This window comes from Centroberyx gerrardi, chromosome 3 (assembly GCF_048128805.1).
Source record: "Centroberyx gerrardi isolate f3 chromosome 3, fCenGer3.hap1.cur.20231027, whole genome shotgun sequence".
Classification (NCBI taxonomy): domain Eukaryota; kingdom Metazoa; phylum Chordata; class Actinopteri; order Beryciformes; family Berycidae; genus Centroberyx; species Centroberyx gerrardi.
Window position 1 is genome coordinate 28,390,877 of NC_135999.1, and position 23,213 is coordinate 28,414,089.

Below are 23,213 nucleotides of genomic sequence, written 5' to 3' on the forward strand. Positions count from 1 at the left end.
GCATTTCGAGAGTATCAAACTTCCGTATCGTGACGTATTTCCGAGTGAAACAGGAAAGACAGGCGGGACATAACGTTGGGAGGAATTTGATTTGAACGTTGAAAAGTGGGCGTGTCATAACACCCGAAGACACACCGAAGTACCGTGCTGTTGCTAGCTAGCTAACTAATGAATCTTAGTTCTGTGCGCTAAAAGTTGAAGATTGATTGATGGGTGGATGTCATGATATTATTGGTTGAAATTGGTTGAGGCATGCTTACGTAAGCACACGGCATATTTTGTTTTACAGGAAGAAAACATGATTGAATTGTGATATAAGAATACAAAGAAATTGATTTTTTGTATTTTTTTTGGCATATATTGTTAAATAGGTGCACAATATGACCGGGGATGTGATCTAAAAGGGTTAAAAAGGCATTTTTCATTTCATCTCGACTTTAAATGTGTGTCTGTGGATGTCCTTTACACCTATCGGACACTTATCTATCTTTGCTTTAGTGGTGAGAAGGTAAACAGGAAGAAGGCAAAAATAGAATGGAGTAACAAGTGCGGCTATCTAGTCAAAGTTAATTTGTTGAAATGAAAAGGGATCAGTTATCTGTGCCTTGTAGTAAAGCTTTTTATTAGTTTTTGCAAGTTGTTAACATCAGTAACCGGGGAATAATGCGAGTGGATGTAGCGATCATCTGTCTGTGGACCTGACTGATGGATATCTGCCACGACCAGCAGCTTGCCAACACTCCTAATGAGTAGGTTACTGTCATTTTGCGGTCTGTTCCAAGAGTACCTGGCTGCAGACAAGATGGTGGACACGGAGGCAGACATCTTGGACCTCCGCAAGAGGCACCTCTGCAGTTGACAGGAAATCACGTGACCTCAGCAGCGGAAGTTGGTCTTCTTCGTGACGTTTTTTTCCCCATGAAGGTCAACTTGTGTGTAATCGGTATTTGCTTCTTAAAATGTGCAATTTAGCACACGGATTTAAACAAATATACAAGATTTTTCATTAGAAATATATTTTAAAAGTCAATTGACTCTCTTAAAGGCTTTATGCAATATTTTAAATGGGGAAGAATTAGTACAGATTTTACAAATAGGCCAATATAAAGTTAATTCATCGTCTTTAAAAAGTCTGCCAATTACTTAAAATGTTTTATGTAATGTTTTAAATCAAATTTATGTATTAAACAATTTCTTATAAACAATTTATTAAACAATGTGGATAATAGGCTATGCCTAACTGGAAGACCCTGTGAGCTACTGATGAAAGACAGTGACCCTTGTAGTGATGGTAGGTACTGATGGTGTCTGATAATTTAGAGTGAGCTTCAATGAGAATTAAGAACGGGGCACCAGATAACAGACAGCATCAACAGGTCTCATCTGAAGGAGTGAGTTCTCGGCATGTTTGAATTTAAACCCACACAATGACCACAGGAGGTGACTTTATGGTAAAAAGGTAATTTACCCTTCTTCTTCCCCCACCATACTGATCTGTTATCAGGGAGGAGGCTCACACAGGATGCACAGGGCCTTTTCCAGATGTGAGATGACAATGATGATGTGGGTGCAGTTACTACACCCTCAGCACTTTTATTGCATCCTTTATTGTCAAAATCAATGATCCAATCATTCCTTGTGCTGTCCTAGATAGTGCACTTTTTTCCAGAGGGGTAAAAGATTGACCACACCAACCCTATAATAACAAAAGCTGGTTTTAAGATGATTAGTTGTGATAGGCTAACGTCAACTGCGTGCTACACTGCAAGCTGTAGGCGTTAGCCAGACTGAGCATCGGAGCAGCTAACGCATTAGCGAGCTAATGTAACGTGATTCAAACAGTTTGTACTCAACAGTACGGTATCCATTTAAAACTCATTAAAGGCAACAGAGCCTGACAATGTCAGGATTCATTTACACAAATATTTTAAAAAGTGCTTACAGGACCTGCAACAACGAGACAAAAATTGCTAACGTCAAATGCTTGGAGCCACTTGGCATTTTCAAATGTATTTTCTCCATATCAGTATACCTATGCTCGCTGGACTCTTCGATATATTAAAGTTTGATAGACAACATTAAAACCTTAGAAAAGCCAACAGACTTAAAACATTCTTAATAGAATCTGTATCTTACTGCTGTGGAGTCCTCCCGCCTTTCCTGCCACAAGATGGCTTCATGCAAAAACGACACGAAGAAGACCAACTTCCGCTGCTGAGGTCACGTGATGTCCTGTCAACTGCGGAGGTGCCTCTTGCGGAGGTCCAAGATGTCTGCCTCCCTGTCCGCCATCTTGTCTGCAGCCAGGTCCCTCTCATAAGTTTGGCAGCCTGTGTTTTGTTTTTCCCGGATATTAGCTGTAACGTTAAGTCTCATGTGGCTGCGGTCAGCATAGGCATACAGTACCGGCTAACTTGTTTTGCTAGCCAACTACGCTTCCCAAAACCACAAAAATAAATACTTTCCGTTTTGTTTTCTGAAAATAATTATTCACCATGATGTAATACAGAGAGAAAAGTAACAAAATAACTGAAAATCTAAAAAAAAAACTTGTTTTCAATCTATTTTGGCTCATTGCCAACAATGTGTAGCAGCAACATCCGACGGGTTCGCCCAGACCACCACAGATATAAGTGACACTTGGTACAATTTTAATCGTTCCTGCCTGGGAAGTGCGTGTAAACAAACATTTTGATATTCAATTCAACTTCATTGTAACACTAACAGTGCAAACAACGCGATACCACGTATACCAACATAACTGTGTAGGTCTTGATGCCACTTCTCACGGGGAGTCAGTCAGTCAGTCAGTCAGCTACTTTCACTCTTCTAGGCCGGTCCCAGAGGCCCGGCAAAAAAAAGAAGTTTAGGGTTAGCATTTTATCTTAGCTATTACGTATTTTATTTACCATCCACTTATGTATTATTGTAGTTATACAAGATCATTTATTACATCTTGTCACGGAGCTGTGGCTCTGACCTTTGACCTCCTTACAAGTGATTAATTGCTAACATGAATCTGATCACCAGGTTATCGTCTGTGACTGTAGACTCCATCTTACCTGACAGCATCACAGAGTGGGGTGTGATGGCCGTCAGCGCATCACCTGAGACAGGTAGGAAGTAATATAGATTTTAAATAATAGATTTGGATGTCTAAATCTCTATATGTCCACATTTTCTTTTGCTTTACCATCAATCTTTCAAAATGTCAGTGTCTCTCATTTGCACATAGCACATAAACCCCTGCACACACACGCACACACACACACACACACACACGTTTGTATTACTATTACATTGGCTCCCAGTATTTTTTAGAAGGTTTTAAGGTGGTCTACAAAGCTCTTAATGGTTTGGGACCGGCCTACATTGCAGACTCTCTGCGTTTTATAATCCTTCACGAGCTCTTAGATCTTCTGCTGCTGGGTTTTTAAACACAAACAATCCTACACATAAGAAAATAGGCAGCGCAGCTTTTTTTTAACTATGCTCCAAAATTATGGAATACTATATAGCCATAAGAGATTCGAGCTCAGTGAACATTTTTAAACGAAAGCTAAAAACCTATTTATTTAACTTGGCTTTTAATTAAAGTCATTCTATTTTTATTTTTTATTATTTCTTACATATTATATCGTTCTTACCAGTTTCTGTTTTTACTGTCCCTTTTACCATTTACTTATTTATTTATTGCTAATCCTTGTTTTAATTTGTCCGTTTTACTTTTAATATTAAGCATTTTTATTTTTATTGTAAAGCACTTTGAAATGCGTCATTTGTATGAAAGGTGCTCTATAAATAAAGTTTCTTATTATTATTATTGTACTTGTGAGGACCTTCCATTACTAGATTTATTCCCTAACATTAACCCTCACCACCACATGCCTAACCTTAAACTGTATCTAACCTAATCCTAATTCTAATTTTAACTCTAATTTGTACACACTGTGAGCAATTTAGTTGGTGAGTCGCCTATTCTGACCGACTGTGAGATGCTCCAACAGCATCTATATAGTTTTCTCTTTGTAGCTACAAAGGTTTTGACCAAAAAAAATAAGCTATGTACTATATAAATCATATCATTTTCACTTGTTTTGTATTGCCTTTCATAATGTTACATCATTTTTATGAGCTAACATACAGTAGCTAACTATGTAGAAAGCGCTAATTAGGCAGCATTGTTATTATTTTTTTATTCAACCTTTAATTCAGAGCTTATCATCGACCCAGTGATGGATGCAACTGTTCTTCAAGCATCGTTTTATAGACATTTATTTCTGTAGTCTTTCAAGTGGAGAACTGGGAAGCTTGGTGGAACTATTGTTATGAAACTAAATCTAGCACAAAAAAGATTGCCTGTTGACAGCTAATGACTTTGAAAAGTTCAGCCATGGCGTCAAGCTTGTTAACCATTCACATATCGGCCAAGTTTCCCTGGTTGCTCAGCTCTGTAGGAAATGAGCAGACTTCCAGTGACTTGTTGATTGTGTTGCTCGCAGTGTGGAAGCACAGAAAACCCTAAAAAAGTCCTAAAAAGTCCCAATAGCCCCTTGAAGAAGCAAGGACAGGCCAAAATTTCCTCATTCCGAAAGTCAAAAGGTCAGGTTGCTATCATTGTGAGGTACTGGTGATCACAAGGATAGCAAAATAAGTACACACACTCATACACACACACACACACACAAACCCCACTAATATGCTTCTAAATGCCCATAGGTTTCTGTGTTGCCGAGCCTTACAACATCAAAGCATGGAAGCATTTCTTTGTGGACCTGAAGCTGCCGTATTCAGTAGCGAGGAACGAACAGGTGGAGATTAAAGCCGTGCTGCACAACTACGGCCACGACGACCTGCAAGTAAGAAGACGAGCTCAAAAATGCTGTCCTGGCATTCAATTTGAAATTGTGCCTTACGCATTACATTTTATTTTAAAACTAATTTATTGAAAAATAAATATAATCCCGCACACTGTCTACACTTGCATGATACTTTTTAAGTGTAGACAGTGTGAGGGTGTGCAAAAGTTCCTTTTCTCTTTAAAATTCATTTATTAAAAAAACTTTTTGAATTCAATGGCTCTATGAGCATGACAAATTTATATAGTTCAAACACAATCTTTGCTGGCACTAATCTCTTTCCACAAAACTTATACAATAAAATTAAATGCATGAAATAAATTATGAGCATTGCTGGGCTTACATTTGTGTCATCGTCGACCGTTTTGTGGCTGTTTTCTGCCCAGGTGAGGGTGGTGCTGATGAAGACAGAGGACATGTGCAGCGTCGCCTTCAATGAGAAACACACGCAGGAAGTGACGCTGCCGGCCGGCTCTTCTTTGGTGGTGCCGTACACCATTGTACCGCTGGTGGTGGGGAAACTCCCTGTGGAGGTGATGGTGGTAGGCAGGGACATGATGGGAGGAGACCGCATCCAGAAGCTGCTGCGGGTTGTGGTGAGTCACTTTTAATGAGAATATAACGGTAATATACCAGCCATCATTTGAAGGTCCTATACTGTTCTAAAACACTAGTCAGCTAGTAAAATAGTGAAGCTGAATTGAGTATTTTGGAATTTACTAGCCATGGTGAAGTGCAGACAAAAAGTTTGTTGGCTTCCTTGGAATGTAACAATATTAAACTTTTTTTGTATGGCCCTTATCAAACAAAGTTAGTGCTTTACAGACAAGAAAACAACAATAAAGTAGAGATCACTACGAACGGTTAAAATCGTCATCAATTGGAAATTAACAAGCACAGATCCTGTACAGACCCGCGGCCACCTGTGTTCAATTCAATTCAATTCAGTTCTATGTATTGAAGCATTGCCACATGGTTATTGGTTAAATTATCGAATTCCACTAACGTTACTTAAAAACCAGAAGGTAATAACGTTACCTTAAAGTTTGTAGGGCAGCAGAAGACGAGTTATCAAGTTATTGTTTACAAATCCCGTTCCTAACACAGGCAAGTTTGGAGCAGAGTGTGGATTCTCAGGTGCATTAGAGACGAATTCAGATCAATTTCTATACATTGACCAACTTTTGATTTTGTGCCTCTGTATGGGAAACACTGCATCTCGCAGTCAAAGACGCCCTCTAGAGGCCATCTCACGAAGCGACAGATGACTTGAATTTGCCTTGTGATGCCCTCGGCTGCGCCGTGGGAAGAACAGGGTTAAAGATAAAAATGAATTAAGAAGCAATTTAAAAGATAACACAGACTTATTTAGGTTGAAATAAGATCAGCTTCTATCATAGCTCTTTGGTAGTTTGGTTTTCACTAAGCAAACCTGTTTTCTGAACCCAAACAGATGGAAGGAGTGCAGAAGACTGAAGTTTGGAGTTTGGTGTTGAACCCGTCTGCAGAAGGCGGTAAGGAGATTGTAGTGATGCATGATTCCCAATGTTCTCCTGTTATGTTTATGTTTTAGGTATTTAGTTAACGCTCTCATCCACATTCACTTAAAACTAGAAAATGTGCTCAGTAGAGCACAGACCTCCTCCATGTCTGACAACACCCCGCAAGGAAGTTATGCACCCTTTAGTGATATGCCACGCCCACCATCACGCCCCCTTTTGACTGAACAACATGAAAAGTTAATTAGTTCTTCCTTGGCCCATAACCAACCTTCATACCAAGTTTTGTGCAAATCCGTGCCCAACTTTTTGAGATATCCTGCTAACGGACGGACGGACACACAGACGCGGGTGAAAACATTACCTCCTTGGCGGAGGTAATTACTGCAACAGTAGAGTAAGCCAATATAACAAGTAGCAAACCTCAGTGGCAAGACTATAGATGTATTAGATATTCCTGTGTCCCTAGAATGGTTATGTGTAACAGTAATAGTGATGTGATATTAAAGCTATATTAGGCAAGATTTGTATGTAAAAATACACCCGTCTTATCAGCGTAAATCACACAGTGAAGCTGCAACACAGAAGAGCATCCTATCTTCTCTAATTCAGACCAAGTGGCCAAAACCACGGGTGAGTTTTGGAGCCAATAAGGAAGTAGGGGTGGGCGATATGGCCAAAATCTTCTATCACAGTATATGTAATTTTATATCACGGTAACGGTATATATCACGATATAGTAGTTTTTCTGGAAATTCAATTACGAAATGGTTTATATATAAAATAACCGTATGGTAATGCCTGTTTTTGGCTAACCCAGAGAATTAAATACTTGACAAATTGATGGTACTTCATTACATTTGATTATTTTCTCTTTATTTTGAACTATAACACAAATCAGTTAGTGCAAAATAAAAATCACAGCATCCCCAAACATATGCAATTTAAATAATGTATGCAAAAAGACAGAAAATATGACAAATCAATCAATCAATAGCCTAATTAAATGATATGTCATGACTTATAAAACTTGTTGCTGCAGCTTTAGGCTACTTTACACTAACTAAATCCCAGTTCTGCTGTGGCTTTTTTGCTAGATGGAGAGATTGGGTAAGTACCAGAATAACTAGCCCTCGTTTTTACCGCACACAGAATTAAAGCTGTTAAATTCTCTGTGCAAAGGCGGCTCCAAAAAGGACAAATGGGTAGAAACGGTAGAAACAAATCTCTACCGGTTGACAACTTTCTACCATCGCACGGTATATACCGTCATAGCCCAGCCCTAGCAGCAAGCTGCAATTCCTCTAATGTCCACTAGATGCTGGCTCCAAAAAGACTCCAAACCTGCCCCAACTCCATGCAAGTCAATAGGACCACAACCCAACTTCTGCTAAAAATATAAAGTCAATACATTTTTTCCCCAAGAGGTTATCAGTCTCAGTAGCTAATTTCACTTCTTCTAATGTGTGTCCATATGGCGATTTTCGAAATAACTGTGTCATTAACGGGATATAATGGTTATAAAACGAGTTTGTTTTCCTAGTGATTGACAGGTCACCTGTACAGTGATGAGTCGCTGATTACGGGCCAATAGTAGGCGGAGCTGCGGCTCTGCGGACAACCGTGGGCTTCGCTTCGCTGGCTGCACTGGCTCCAAAAAATGTCAACATCGCGGCGATCGTAAACCCAATCTTTTGGCTTCAAAACGGCCCTTCAGAAACCTACGGGTGACGTCACACTCACTACGTCCATCTGTTTTTACAGTGATTGAGACTCAGTAGATTCGCCCTATTGCCAAAATGTAATTCTGGTGTTGGGTAAGGACACAGGAAGTGACAAATCAAAATTTAAAGAGACTAAACCCCAGACCCAAATTTGTTGTACTCTATAGAAGGTGGCACCAAAGATCAGCCAATAGCAGATGGCCTCCTAAACAGCAGCGAGCAGCACTCCGTCCAGAGAAAGCTGGACTCACCAACGTTAGATCTTTTCCTCTCTTGTCTCTTTGGTTTCCTTTGGTATAAAACATCACAGACCTAACGGGGTTGGTTAACAGTTTACTGACCTCACCTTACAGGATTTCTGGGTTTTGAAGTTAAAAGTTATCAATCAGTTGCCTCTCGTTGCTATTTGGAGCCGCCAACCTGCGAAGTTGCCCAGTGCAACTTTACAAATTCTCTGTTTCCACCTGCTGCAGGGATGCAGACGGTTCGTCATCCCAAGGTGGAGCTGGAATCAGTTGTGCCGAACTCCCAGCCAGTAATGGTCATCAATATCAGAGGTCAGTCACTGCAGAATGGTGGGAAGGTTCAGCCACGGATTAGAAATGGACAGAGGAGGAGACTGGGGGTGAAATTTCCTCTTCTCTTCTCTTCTCTTCTCTTCTCTTCTCTTCTCTTCTCTTCTCTTCTCTTCTCTTCTCTTCTCTTCTCCTCTCTTCTCCTCTCCTCTCCCCCCAGGCAACGTGTTGGCAGACAGTATAGAGAACTCCATCAGTGAGGACTCTCTGGCCTCTCTGATCCAGATGCCCGGCGGCTGTGTGGAGCAGAACCTGGCCAGCATCACGCTGCCGCTCATCGCCACGCTCTACCTGGACCGAGCCAACGACTGGCAGAGTGTGGGGGTGCAGCGCAAGGCAGAGGCCCTCCGATACATCAGGAGAGGTGAGGGGGAGGAGGAGGGAACGGATGGGTGGGTGGATGGATGGATGGGTGGGTGGGCGGATAAAAGAGAGAATGAATGAATAAAAGAGAATGATGGATTGATGGACGTATAGATGGATGGATTGGGTGATATATGTAGTATATGAATGGATGGATTGATGGAAGGATGGATGTATGGTGGATGGATGATTGTAATGGCAGTAGAGTCTGGAATGAGCTTGTTTTAGACCAGCAGACAAGAAAACATACAGAAGCCATAAAACACAATGTAAGTGTGGAAGTCTAACTCTTCACATCCGGTCTTGACATTGCTCCATGTTGCTGTGTATTTCCAGGTTATGAAAACCAGCTGGCGTACCGTAAGAGTGACGGCTCCTACCCCCCCTACAGCAACCAAGGCACTAGTACATGGTACAGTCATTACATTACATTTTAGGTGTTTGACGGACGCCCATGAAGTGGTAATACTTGAGTTCCTATCGTTGATCATGCCAACTACCCAGTTCTTCTTCTGTTTATTCCAAACAAACCGCAAACGTAAAACACTTCACTTCCTGTGCAGTAGAGGATTTTTCCCAGGAAAAAGCTACCAGATGCCGAGTGTTTAGAACAGACATAGATAAGCTAATAGAAAAGCTTTCATGAACTGGATATAGGTTGAATCATCTCGAGTCATCATTCCAAATCCTATGGGAATGTAAGTGATAGGAGTGATGTCTGTGGGTGCAACAGTGAGTTGGAGAAATGTTCAGCACTGGTGGAGATTTGCTCTCCATATTGTCTTCTAGTTCAGTTCTTCCTCTGTTCCTTCTCTTCTGTCTTTCTTGCTTTCCCCACATTCATATTTAATGTTTACACATTTTAGCCAATGTTGAATATAACATGCTAAACATGACTAGTCATCTTTACAACTTGAGGAGCACAATGGAAATATCTGACTATATCATGATATCCTTGATGATTTATTTATGAATTTACCAATGTTTATGTTTACATTACATTTCCTAGATTGCCAACATTGCAAGCAACTAATAGTCAGAGCAACGTTCAAAGCAATATCACCTAGACAAAAGATGACGAATATAACAACAAATATTCCTTTATTATGTGTCCCTCAGATGTTCATGTATAAGAACTGGGTTCACAATAAGGATTTTTTTCTACACACATTCTTATGAAGTTAGATAGGTAACTTTAAAAATGGATTACGTAGTTTCTAGTTAATCAAAATTGTAATTAATAACATAATCCAAGGGATTACCCAAACTCAGTAACGTATTCTGAGTACTTTCAGTTACTTTTAAATCACTTTGTCATAATTGAGGTATAAAGGTACAGATAAGAAAAAGTGAAAAATTACGATGGTCAGGAAATGTATTTCAGGTTTGCACAAAAACACAAATTTTATTTGCCAGCCACATTTTAGAAACACTATTTAGAGGGAAGTAATCAGAATACATTATTCTTTTATGTAACCTAACAGAATACAGTTACATTTTATTCAATATGTAACTCTGATATAAGCATTTTGTTGCTACCTAACCATGTAAACATGAAAATATGTGTTTTTAAAGTCACATAATGTGTTTTTAAAATCACATTATGTGTTTTAAAGGTGAATAAATATAGGCTAATCAAATTGAAATGAAATCTCAGGATCACGGCCTATGTGGTGAAGGTTTTCTCCATGGCTCATTCTATTGTGGGTGTCGACGAGCAGCAAGTGTGCGACGCTCTGCTCTACCTGCTGAAGAACAAACAGAAGCATTCTGGGAACTTCAGAGAGGACAACCCAGTCTACAGCACGACCATGATTGTGAGACACACAAACACACACACACACACACACACACACATATAGTGCGTACAGACACAGTCAGGGAGAAATCCATTAAGAGGCAGAGAGACCAATTTCTCCACCCACAGTAGCCTCAATAGACCAGAATGCAATGCAGCAACAAGACATGTGTTTTGAGTATGGGACTTTTCTCGACTTGAAAAACCTGCTCAGCTATCACTATCTCTCACTGCACCTACAGTACATGTATAATCCACAGCTGAATGCAACAAGTTCTCACCCGTTCTCTGTGGGTTGTCCAAAGGCATTCTGGGAAATGTAGTAAGTCACTAACTGATCTAGATGGCAGTTGGAGGGAAAGAAGAACAACAAAAAAGTGAACATCGTAAATTGATGATATGTAACAATTTAAGAGTATCTGTGGGTGGATTTTTCTTATAAGTTTTCAAAATAATTTTGGTGAAAACCTCTTCCTGTCTCCAGGGCGGTCTCCGTGGCGACGAGCCTGAGACAACTCTGACAGCCTTCGTCGTCATAGCGCTGGCTGAGGCCAAAGAGGCAGGGATCCTCTGTACTGGAGACACTGATGTGGAGGTAACACACACAGAAAAATCACCAGTGTTAGTTTAGTGTAAAAATCACACTATGCCATTGTTTCTATCACTCTACACCCATCAGAGTTAATTTAACACTTTTGATAGTTTTGAACAGCTGCCCCAGAGTCATTCTTGAACCTTGTTAACCAATGTCTAGTACATTAATGTCTAGCAATTTTATTACTTATCTTATTGGCTATTGTTTTATTGTCTGTAGCTTTATTGTAACCTTGTTTTAAAAAGTTCACAATCATAATCAATCATTATTATGTTTTTATCGGCAGTAGTAGTAGGGGTAGTAGTAGCAATAATAACTTTATTTAATAATAGCTATTTGTATAGCACTTTTCTAAAAACAAGGTTTAAAAAGTGCTTTACATACAATAAAACACAAAGAGACAGTGATGTAAAAGTACCACAGTTAAATAGAGTTGGATAAAAAGTATGGAAAAAAGCAAGAAAAACAAGAAGTGATAATGGGTTTGTATTAAATAGTAAATGACATGTCATCTCCTGGGCAAACCAAAAAGTAAACAAATAAATAAATAAATGATAGATAGTCATTGTAGTAGTAATCGTAGCAGTACTAACAGTACTAACAGTAATTGTAGTAGTAGTAATAACACTAGTAGTAAGTATACCATGTGTTCTCTGCAGGCTGCCACCCGTAAGGCCGCCAGCTACCTGCAGGCGGCGCTGTCGAGGCCGCTGAGGAGGCCGTACACTGTGGCCATCTCCTCCTACGCTCTGGCTCTGCTGGGGAACGATCCACACTTCGACCCGATACCTGCCTTACTCAGAGCTGCATCTCCAGGTATCTGTTTACTCTGCATCTTTTCACTTGAGAAATGAAGAGGATACGACCTGTAAAGAGTTTGCATTTTGTCAATCAAGGACAGGATTGAGGTTTTATTCAACCAGTGAGATTATTTCTTGCCTTCAGAGCAGCTCTGCCTCCGAGAAATGTTTATATAACTAATGCTGCATTCATGTGCATGTCGGATGTACTTTTCTCTGAGTTATGAAGTTGGACACACAACCTGCACGTTCATGTGCTGTTTGGTCAGAAATACAAACAAACTTGAAGACGATGAATCATAATGTGTATTGTTTTGTTTCTTTTGACAGCTTTGTGGCCGAGACCGAGCTAGGAGAGGCAACATGCACATGCTAGTTATATTAAATGACAAATTTTGGTAGATGGATCACATAAAATGTAATTTGAAAACTTTATTATAGTCAACAGACAGACAAGGTTGTTGTCAGCCATGTTGGCCGGCAGCTACATCACAACTCAGCCTATTCGTGTTGCATGTAGAATTCTCTCCTAACCCTGGCAGTGCCTTGCTCTACTCTTTAAGTTACACAGGACCTCCCACTCCCTCTCTCTCTCTCTCTCTCTCTATCTCTCTCTCTCCCCCTCCTCCAGGTGGTAGCCACTGGCCTGACAAAGAAAACGCCCTGTTCACCCTGGAGGCGACCGGCTACGCCCTGCTGGCCCTGGTGAAGAGCGGGCGGCTGCAAGAGGCTGCAGCACCCTTCAAATGGCTGAACAGCAAGCGGAGGAGAGGAGGAGGCTTTGGTTCCACTCAGGTACCAGCAGGGGGCGTCGGGTAGCCGAGCTGGAAGCCGCAGCTCAGACAACTAATCTAGTCTTTTCAAATTAATTTATGTTAATTGCACTCTAGGCTTGGATTAGTGCGTAATGCCTTAAGCCTCAAGCCTCATCCACAATTGACTATTCCATTACATCATGGTATGAGGGAAGTCCATTTATGTCCATTCCGACAATTTTGACGGAGCCTCAACACATCGCCCCCTTGTGGACAACGGTTCTGTTTGCAGCGGAGTGACGAATACGTTGGAAAAATCAAAATTTTCCGCATCCAGTCCATCTTCACTCTGGTAGCTCAACCAGAAGTTGTATTCTTGACTTGATTTATGAGCTATTTTCAAGCTTTTTCTTTTAATATACGAAAATATAAAGTACTATACTTACTTACTATATAAAGTAAAAACCATAAGTAAAAAAAGAGCAATTTGAGTCAAGATGAGACCGATCGTCCGTACAGTGCTTCTGCTTGCATTGCGGGAGGAAAACTGTGCTACTGGCTGTGCAATCATAAAGACATGGAAAAGATGACAGCTAAGGGCGACGTTGGAGACGTGACAGATGTGACGTACGTAGATTTTGACAGATTAAATAGATTGTGACAGATTCAGTTGTGAACAAGGCATTATGCAGTGATTCACAATGTGGGTGCCAAGTACTTTTGGGGTCCCTTAAAGGAATACTTCACACATAAATTACCTACTCATCATGAAGTCCGTATGTCAATATAACACACAGCGAGTTTGCTAGCGCTGTTCCGTAGCAGCCCTCTCCAAAACACCTGGAGTGAATGGTGACCGCTTCTTTAGAATTCCAAAAAAGGGCAAAAATGACCATAAAATGACTCCGAACAGCATAATCCAAGTGTTCTGAAACCAAACGATTGCCCCCCCAGTCCACCATGGTGGTGCTCCAGGCCCTGTCAGAGTACCTGGTCCAGAAACCCCCTCCACAGGACCTCAGCCTGCAGGTGGCCCTCAGGATTGCGGGGCGCAGTGACGCCCGCTACCATTTTGACCCCAAGACCTCCTACGCAGCTCGCTCCACCAAGGTAAGAGAGGTGAAACTCAGTGTGAAATCTGCCTCAGCCAAAGACTTTTACATTTACAGTTCAGGTATTTAGCTGAGGTTTTTTTTTCTGTGGTGTTTTTGTAGGTGTCTCTGGATCAGGAGTTTGAAGTGGAGGCTCAAGGGAACGGACAGGGAATACTGGAGGTTTGACCACATGAACACCTTTGTAGATCAATATTGCTGCTTTTGCAAAAAAACAAAAAATACTTGAAAATACAAGTTTTGTTTTTCCCATTTTATTTGAACTGAAGGTTTGCATGGTCCTCAACAGGTATAGCCATTTTCATGACTCGGGAGCTCATGAAATCCTTTCAACGCGTATGACAAATATTCTAAAATGCATAATTGTTAAGACAATTTCCTGAAAAGTTGATTTGACCATCGACATTTTTACAGCATTATAATTCTTGGATGGGTGTTATTTTCAGCTCTACCAATACTGATTGATGCTAACCTTTTTCTCTCGGGCGTCTCACTGTCTCACTTCCTGATCCTGTGAACTTTGACCTCAGGTCGTGACCTACTACAACCAGCTGCATGAGGTGGACGAGAAAAGACCCTGCAAGGACTTTGAGCTCAGCGTCACTATTGAAGAATCCACCGGTAGCTCCAACTCTCACACTGCCTCATGTCACTCTGTTATACCAAGCCCAGTCTCACCATCTTATCTTTGTTTTTTCTGCTTATTTAAAGTCAAGTTACTTTTACTGGCACAAAGATGAGGAATTCATTTCAGTATATGTATATATACAGATGGAAATTTCTTTGATAATTAAAACATACCGTAATGTAAAACAATCTTAAACAAATGTAAAAATTATTTGATATTTATAACGTAACATAGCAATGTAACATAACATAAAACAATGTAAAACAAATAGGAACAAATTTGTGTTTTTCTCTCCCATAACAGAGAAGCCTCCAGCTGATGTGGAAAATTCCTATCAGATCACCATCAAAGTGAGGTGAGTTATTGTTTCCATGACTCCTGTGTGGTGGCCCTGAAGTGCAAAACACAACAACATTTCACTAAACAACTTAACAAAACACAAAACACAACAACATTTCACTAAACAAATTAACAAAACACAAAACACAACGGCAAAAGAGAAAACAATTCATTTTCACAGAAAACGAAAAAAGTAGGTCCTTTGTCGTCTTTGTTGTCACTCAAGGTAACAGGAAGTGGTACACCCCCCCCCCCCCCACACACACACACACACACACACACACATACACACACACGCACACAAACAAATTGGTTTAAAATAGTATTTGTACAATAAATAGGAGGCTGGCTACCTCTCGTACTACCTCGTAGCATTTTCACAGAAAACGAAAAAAGTAGGTCCTTACTTTGTCGTCTTTGTTGTCACTCAAGGTAACAGGAAGTGGTACACCCCCCCCCCCCACACACACACACACACACACACACACACACATACACACACACGCACACAAACAAATTGGTTTAAAATAGTATTTGTACAATAAATAGGAGGCTGGCTACCTCTCGTACTACCTCGTAGCATCCCAACTCATCGCTGTTCCCTTCCTCTCCCACAGGGCTTTAGGACCCAGAGATGTCAGGATGGTGGTTCTGGATATCAACCTGCCGACCGGCTTCACCCCAGAAAACTCTGACCTGGAGATGGTAATCGACACCTGCCACTGTAGTGCTCACATAGTAGAAATGCTTACAGGGAGGAAAAGCGGGTGACAAGGACAGAGACCACATCCAGCATTAGCTTTAGCATTCTTATGTAGATCACCATTGATCACAGGAGCTTGGTATAAGCAAACAATGCAAAACAATAATCTTCTAGAAAACACACAAAAACACACAAAAGTGCTTCAGTGTTTCATTAACAATTGAACCATGTTGGGTTGTTTTTTTATTTTTTTGAGAAAAACATTGGAATTGTACATTAAAGAGGTATCAAGTAATCTGTGACCTTTCCATTGGGTGGGGAGTTTTTGTTCCAAAAAGTACGGGCTGGAGAATGAGTGAGAAAGTTTTGAAAGTCAGAATTATCAACACCTGTGGTCATTGGTGTTGATCAATAATCCTGTCAATCTCCTACAGATATATTATGGTCCTTTTGTTCTATGGATCAGGAGAAATCACTCTTACTGTCCCTTTAAACTAGAAGTTTATGAGAAGTATACCAAGTGTGATGTTGACTTGCAATAGCTAATTTTGTTCCCTAGAGGGCGGCCCTGATCACATGTACAGGCTAGTGCTGCTAACTGACTCTGTGTGTGTGTGTGTGTGTGTGTGTGTGTGTGTGTGTGTGTGTGTGTGAGCCCAGCTGTCCAACTCGGTGGACCGTTACATCAGTAACTTCCAGATCGTTGACAACCTGAGTGACAGAGGCTCCCTGATCCTGCACCTCTTCAAGGTAACAACACGTTACAACATGTTACAACACGTTACAACACGTTACAACGTGTTACAATGTGTTACAACATGCTACAACACGTTACAACACGTTACAACACGTTACAACGCGTTACAACGTGTTACAACACGTTACAACACGTTACAACACGTTACAACGCGTTACAACGTGTTACAACACGTTACAACACGTTACAACACGTTACAACGCGTTACAACGTGTTACAACACGTTACAACACGTTACAACACGTTACAACGCGTTACAACGTGTTACAACACGTTACAACACATTACAACACGTTACAACGTGTTACAATGTGTTACAACACGTTACAACAGGTTACAACGCGTTACAACACGTTGTAACATGTTACATGTTGTGTGTTACAACACGTTACAACGTGTTACATCACGTTACAACGTGTTACAATGTGTTACAACATGCTACAACACGTTACAACACGTTACAACACGTTACAACGCGTTACAACGTGTTACAACACGTTACAACACGTTACAACGCGTTACAACGCGTTACAACACGTTACAACACGTTACAACACGTTACAACACGTTACAACACGTAACAACGTGTTACAACATGTTACAATGTGTTACATCACGTTACAACGTGTTACAACATGTTACAACATGTTACAATGTGTTACATCACGTTACAACGTCTTACAACACGTTACAACACGTTACAACGTGTTACAACATGTTACAACATGTTACAATGTGTTACATCACGTTACAACGTCTTACAACATGTTACAACACATTACAACACGTTACGTTGCAGTTGGCTTTATCTGTGAAACTGTACAGAAGCAGAATCATGAGTTTGACTTGCTTCATGTTCTTCATGATAAACTGGAACTTAAATCAGGCTTTGTGTCTATTCGTGTCTCTACTGCATTCTGTTGTGCTCTACTTTGTTCTGCTCTACACTCTATTCACCTTTACTCTTACTTTTAAGAAAAGTGCTATATGAATAAAAATATTATTATTATTACTCTGTTCTGTCCTACTCTACCCTACTCTATTCTACTTTACTGCCCAATTCTTTTTTGCTGTACTCTGTTGTGCCCTACTCTACTCTATGATATTCTACTGTGCTCGACCCTACCCTATTCAACCCTACTCGACCTGACCCTACTCTATTCTACTCTGTTCTGCTCTACTTTACTCTGTGTTCTATTTTGCCCTACTCTGCTCTATTATTCCCTTCTCTACTCCACTCTGTTTTGCTGTACTATCCTGTTCTGCTCAGTGCTATAATCTACTCACTCTACTTTCCTCTGATATACTCTATTCTGAAGTACTCTAATGTACTCCTCTCTGCCCTACTTTACTCTCCTCTGCTCACTCTATTCTCATCGGCTCTCCTTTATTCTACTCTGCTCTATTGGACTTACTTACTGCCCTACTTTACTCTATTATACTGTATGATTTTTCAATCTACTCTGCTCTGCTCTACTCGATAATATTCCATACTGCTCTATTCTTCTCTATTCTAATGTACCCTACTCTACTCTACTCTACTCTACCCTCAGGTGTCTCACAAAGAGCCAGAGATCCTGATCTTCAGGCTTCAGCAGAGCTTTAAGGTCGGCCTCCTGCAGCCTTCCTCAGTCACTGTCTATGAGTATTACAACCCAGGTAGGAAAACACAGGCCGAGCCAACAGTGCCACAGGTCAGATTACCATGCAGGAAATCCTTTCATACCCCTCCTGTACTGTTGTGCTGTATTCTGTGGTAAAATTACAGTTTTAATCCAAAACAAGTTAACTACCATTTGAAAAACATCTCAGTATTCTGGCAGTGAAATAAAGCACATTACGGTTTACTATTAAAGTGAGGAGTCATCTTGCAACATTTCCCGATTAAATAGTTTTGTTTTTGGCAGAATCAACTGTGTGTTGAAATATTCACTAATATTGCAAAAAAAAAAAAAACAAGACAGCATAATATGAATATAAACCACTGTTAAAGTCCCTATGAAATGAAATGAAATGAACTGAACTGAAAACAGAGTATCTTTAATGATGACCTCATGCTGCACCATCACAGATTTTTGAACAATCCCTCCCCTCCACCCCTCCCATCAAATAAAACTGCCTTTTTTCCCTAACTAATATCCCATTGGTTTACACTTCTGAATGTTCCCTCCCTGCATCATGTCCCGCCACAACATCCTGTTTCAACAGGAAATGCATCAAATCAAGGAAGTAAAGATGCTGCTTCGTTGGGTCTTTAAAACGCAAGGACAAAAAGTTTGTGTTAATCTAAAATTACAACATTCAACTTTCTGCCTTGAGGCAGGAAGTGTATTGTTAGTTCTGCCAACTTCCTCCTCAGCTGGTCAAATTCTCACTGCTGAACATCATTGAAAAACCAATTTGAGGAAAACAGGGAGATTCAGGCATGAACAGACTGACTGATAATGTATAATATATCCAATTTATTCATTGTTACTTTAATGTAAAAAATGGTGTATATTGCAATTTTAAAGTGTCAAGCTTATTGCCCCCCCCACCCCCCCTCTCTTTGTCTCTCTCCCTCTCTCTTTCTCTCTCTCTCTAACTCTCTCTGTCTCTGCCTCTCTCTCTCTCTCTCTCTCTCTCTCTCTCTATTTCCTCTCTCTCTGTCTAACTCTCTCTCTCTCTCTCCTCTCTCTCTCTGTCTAACTCTCTCTCCCTCTCTCTCTCTCTCTGTGTGTCTGCCTCTCTCTCTCTATCTCTCTCTCTCTCTCCTCTCTCTCTCTGTCTAACTCTCTCTCCCTCTCTCTCTCTGTGTCTGCCTCTCTCTCTCTCTCTGTCTGCCTCTCTTTCTCTCTCTGTCTAACTCTCTCTCTCTCTGTGTGTGTGTGTCTGCCTCTCTCTCTCTCTCTGTCTAACTCTCTCTCTCTGTGTCTGCCTCTCTCTCTCTCTGTCTAACTCTCTCTCTCTCTCTGTCTGCCTCTCTCTCTCTGTCTCTCTCTCTCTCTCTCTCTCTCTCTCCCTCTCTCTATCTCTCAGATCATCGCTGCAGTCGTACCTACACGCCCAGCGAGGATAAGGAGGAGCTCGCTCAGATCTGCAGGGGCAACGTCTGCCGCTGCACGCAGGGTGAGGGCGTGCACGTGTCCGCAGCCGTGCACGAGTGTGTCACTGTGTATGTGTGTGTGTGCATGATGCCTGTTAGTTTCAGTTTTAACTCTGTCTGTAATGTCTAGGTGACTGTTGCATCTCCAAGAACGACAGCCAAAACTTCCCCAACAAAACAAGAGAGACGTTCGCCTGCGAGAGTTTACACCACGGTACAATACACTCTCACCCAACACACACACACACACACACACACACACACACACAGGCACTTTAGATATTAAATATAAACCCTGAAATGTAACCCAGTATAGATATCTTGTGTTTCATTTGTTGACTCACTAATACCAATACCAAAAAGAAGAAGTAGGCTAGAAAAAGGGGAAGAAATATGAGAAATAAAAATAAGACATGAATTGAGTTGCAGAGGAATTAAAGAGGAATTAAACCACCACATGCAACTACAGTGAAATGGGTAAAATTGTGTGATGTAAAAAATGATTATATTTTATTGAACCAATATTCTTGTTCCTGTCCTCCAGTCTTCCAGGTGAAGGTGCTGAGTGTCACCCAGAGTTACTATGACCAGTACGAGATGGAGGTCACACAGGTGATCAAGCTGGGTGAGTCAGTGGAATTGGTCACACACACACACACACACACACACACACACACACACACACGCCACTTGCATGCATATTATATTGCCAATAGTGATGTTGTTTCTGATGTTTCTATCATCTCACTTCTTCTTCTTGTCATCTCTCTCACACACACTTGGTTGTTCAACATTAACACTGTTCAACTTTCAGGCCAGGGAAGAACATCCCTCTTTCACTCTCTCAGTTTCAATTTGAATTGCTTTACTGGCACAAGTGTAAAATAGAAACAGTATTATTAGAGCGGCTTGCGAAATGCCAAAAAACACATGGGACGTGGAATTTTGAAAGCCGATGTTGATACCGATATTTTTGTATTGAAGCTTTTGGATAGCCGATATTTTGTGCTAATATTCAGTATCTTTAAATTTGAACATTTTCATGCCAACGAAATGAGATTCAATGTGTAAAACTCTCCATTGAAACCCAGACTGATGAAATGTCATCTATTATATCAGCTGTTCAATGGTGGGTAAACTCTGGGATTCTTTAGGTCTTTAAATGAAGAATTAAAAAAGAAAACCCATTAAATTAATTTAATAAAGTGTGCAAAGAAAATCAAATTTCACTCCACGTTTTCCCGACTGTTGTTATGTAGCTGTTGTTGAGGAACCTCCATCATATCGGTAGTGGACAGCATGACAGTATCTGATACTTAAAGGTTAAATGTGTAATATGACTACTTTACTTAAGCATAATATAAATGAATATCAGCAGAGGTTCCTGAATGGTAGTGAGTGAAACAAAGTGAACAGCCACGGAGCACACTGCGGAGATTTCTGCATTCAAAACACAGGAGCGGGCCGAGGCTGTGTGGTGGTGTTGTTGTCTGAAGGCCCTCATACCACGCCAAGGCCCATTCAAAAATCTGGCAGTTTGTTTTTGCCATACGTATCATCAAAAAACACACATCGGAACATAAAATTTGAGACTTTATTACTAATCGGTAGGGTGCTCTGGTAAATTCGGCATGTATATAATCCTAAACAGCTCGAATTTTAACGGAGCGGCCCATTTATGCGCCGGGGAAGTGATGTTACTTCACACACACACTATAGCGACTCCATCCATTCGATATGTTCCAAAAATTCCCAGACAACAGGAATCGTGGTGATGTCAGGATCCTGATCACTGCAAGCATCCATCAAACAAAAAAAATGCGCTAACTCGGTAAAACATGATAGAAGCTTCATTGTTGTTGATTGTGAAACAGTCCAACCTGGCCACCATGCTGATGATGGTCTCGCTCTATGGAGGGTGGAGTGGTGTTGCCATGACAACGCTGAACGATAGAGGCCAGCATTGGACCAGAAATTACACACAGACCCTTTAATAAAATATATCTCGCCAGTATCGCCGAGATATGTCATCAGCAATCTATCAGCCTGACCCTAATTCACACCTTAATGATTTTAGTGTTTATTTTATATAGTTATACAGTTGTAAATAATTCCAAATCTCTCCTTTCCCTCCACACAGGTGTGGAGGCTCGGGTGGAGGCGGGTCAGAAGAGGCTTTTTATGTCTCATGGAGGCTGCAGAGACGGCCTCAACCTGCAGCTGGGCTCCCAGTACCTCGTCATCGGCCCCAAAGAGGACCAGTGGAACATAGACAGCAACACCAACAGGTAAGGAGGATAAGTGACAGGGATCAGAAAATTTCCCATTCAGATATGAGATATCCCATTGGTTTACACTTTTGAATGATCCCTCCCTGCATGATGTCCTGCCCCGACATCCTGTTTCAACAGGAAATACATCACATTAAGGAAGCAAGATGCTCTCAAAATCCTGTTTCATTGGGACTTTAAGGGGGCTTTCACACCTACCTTGTTTGGTCCGTTTTAATCGAACCATGGTGCGTTTACTCTGTAAGTCCGGTTCGTTTGGAGAGGTGAGAACACGCATTCGAACTCTGGTGCGGACCAAACAAGCGAACCATGGTCCTCCTGAAAAGTCGGGACTCGGTCTGTTTCCAAGTGAACCACGGTTCGGTTCGCTTTAGGTGAGAACGTAATCAGACTTAATATAGGACCTAATATAGGAAGCAAACCAAAATACAGTGCATTGTGGGTTGAAAATGGATGTTGACACTTGGCAGAGACAGCCGTGCACTAGCTGTGTCACTAGCCTAGCAGCAAAATGAATCGAGGGCAAACGTAGGGGAACGATGAGGTGAGGGCTCTTCTGGAAATCTGACGATACTATTGCACAGATGCTTGTGGAAACACATAAGAATACCGAGGTCTTCAAAATCTTCAGTGACAAACTGAAAGAAAGGGGAATTGAGCGCACAGTGGACCATTGTCAGTTGAAAGTTAAAAAACACCAAATCATAATAATCAAAGCTACTATCGCAATCGCAATACGTTGCTGTTGCTCATTGTTGTCCATGACAATGTGATTGACAGGAAGTGATTTTCTCTCGGAAATGTTCTGTTCAATAGATGAACGGCATGTAGGACCGCATGTCATTTGTTTACAAATGTTGGTTTGCTTAACACAGGACCGTGTGAACACTGACCGTGTTGAAAAATGCAACAAAGTAGCAACTCATCCACTGATTCGGACCAAAGCAAACGGACTATAGGTGTGAAAGCGCCCTAAGTAAACAATGAATGACCTCTACAGGGGATCAGAAGGAATTGCAACAACATCGCTAGAACGTATCTATTCTTACACAAGTCTCTGGCAAAATGAATGTAAACTCTTCACTTTCCTCCCTTCTCTCTTCCTGTCCGTCAGGTTCATCTACATGTTGGGTAAGAACACCTGGGTGGAGCGCTGGCCTTCGTCTGCAGAGTGCTCCAGCAACTCCAGCCTCCAGGCTAAATGCACGGCGCTGGAGGAAGCTGCCTATGAACTGTCTGTCAACGCCTGCAGGCTGTAGAGGCTGAGCAGCAGCCTCTACAGATCAGTTTGAATTCAGTCTGTGCAATGACGTTTGAAATCTTGAGACCC

At 41.1% G+C, this 23,213-nt stretch overlaps 1 protein-coding gene across 1 annotated transcript in view; it reads left to right on the forward strand.

Moving 5' to 3' along the window:
* Positions 1–23,142, forward strand: part of LOC139923315 (venom factor-like) — a gene marked incomplete at its 5' end in the record, with an annotated part of 42,558 nt that extends 19,416 nt beyond the window's left edge. Inside the window, 23 exons of the mRNA XM_078290532.1 lie at positions 3,031–3,116; positions 4,720–4,859; positions 5,246–5,455; positions 6,313–6,373; positions 8,556–8,639; positions 8,818–9,021; positions 9,357–9,432; positions 10,678–10,837; positions 11,303–11,413; positions 12,073–12,229; positions 12,845–13,008; positions 13,923–14,078; positions 14,183–14,242; positions 14,611–14,701; positions 15,012–15,063; positions 15,665–15,752; positions 16,411–16,500; positions 18,061–18,166; positions 19,526–19,615; positions 19,723–19,806; positions 20,137–20,217; positions 21,733–21,880; positions 22,998–23,142. Coding sequence (XP_078146658.1) covers positions 3,031–3,116; positions 4,720–4,859; positions 5,246–5,455; positions 6,313–6,373; positions 8,556–8,639; positions 8,818–9,021; positions 9,357–9,432; positions 10,678–10,837; positions 11,303–11,413; positions 12,073–12,229; positions 12,845–13,008; positions 13,923–14,078; positions 14,183–14,242; positions 14,611–14,701; positions 15,012–15,063; positions 15,665–15,752; positions 16,411–16,500; positions 18,061–18,166; positions 19,526–19,615; positions 19,723–19,806; positions 20,137–20,217; positions 21,733–21,880; positions 22,998–23,142 — 2,644 coding nt within the window. The remainder of the gene's footprint in view (positions 1–3,030; positions 3,117–4,719; positions 4,860–5,245; positions 5,456–6,312; positions 6,374–8,555; positions 8,640–8,817; positions 9,022–9,356; positions 9,433–10,677; positions 10,838–11,302; positions 11,414–12,072; positions 12,230–12,844; positions 13,009–13,922; positions 14,079–14,182; positions 14,243–14,610; positions 14,702–15,011; positions 15,064–15,664; positions 15,753–16,410; positions 16,501–18,060; positions 18,167–19,525; positions 19,616–19,722; positions 19,807–20,136; positions 20,218–21,732; positions 21,881–22,997) is intronic.
* Positions 23,143–23,213: the final 71 nt, after the last annotated feature.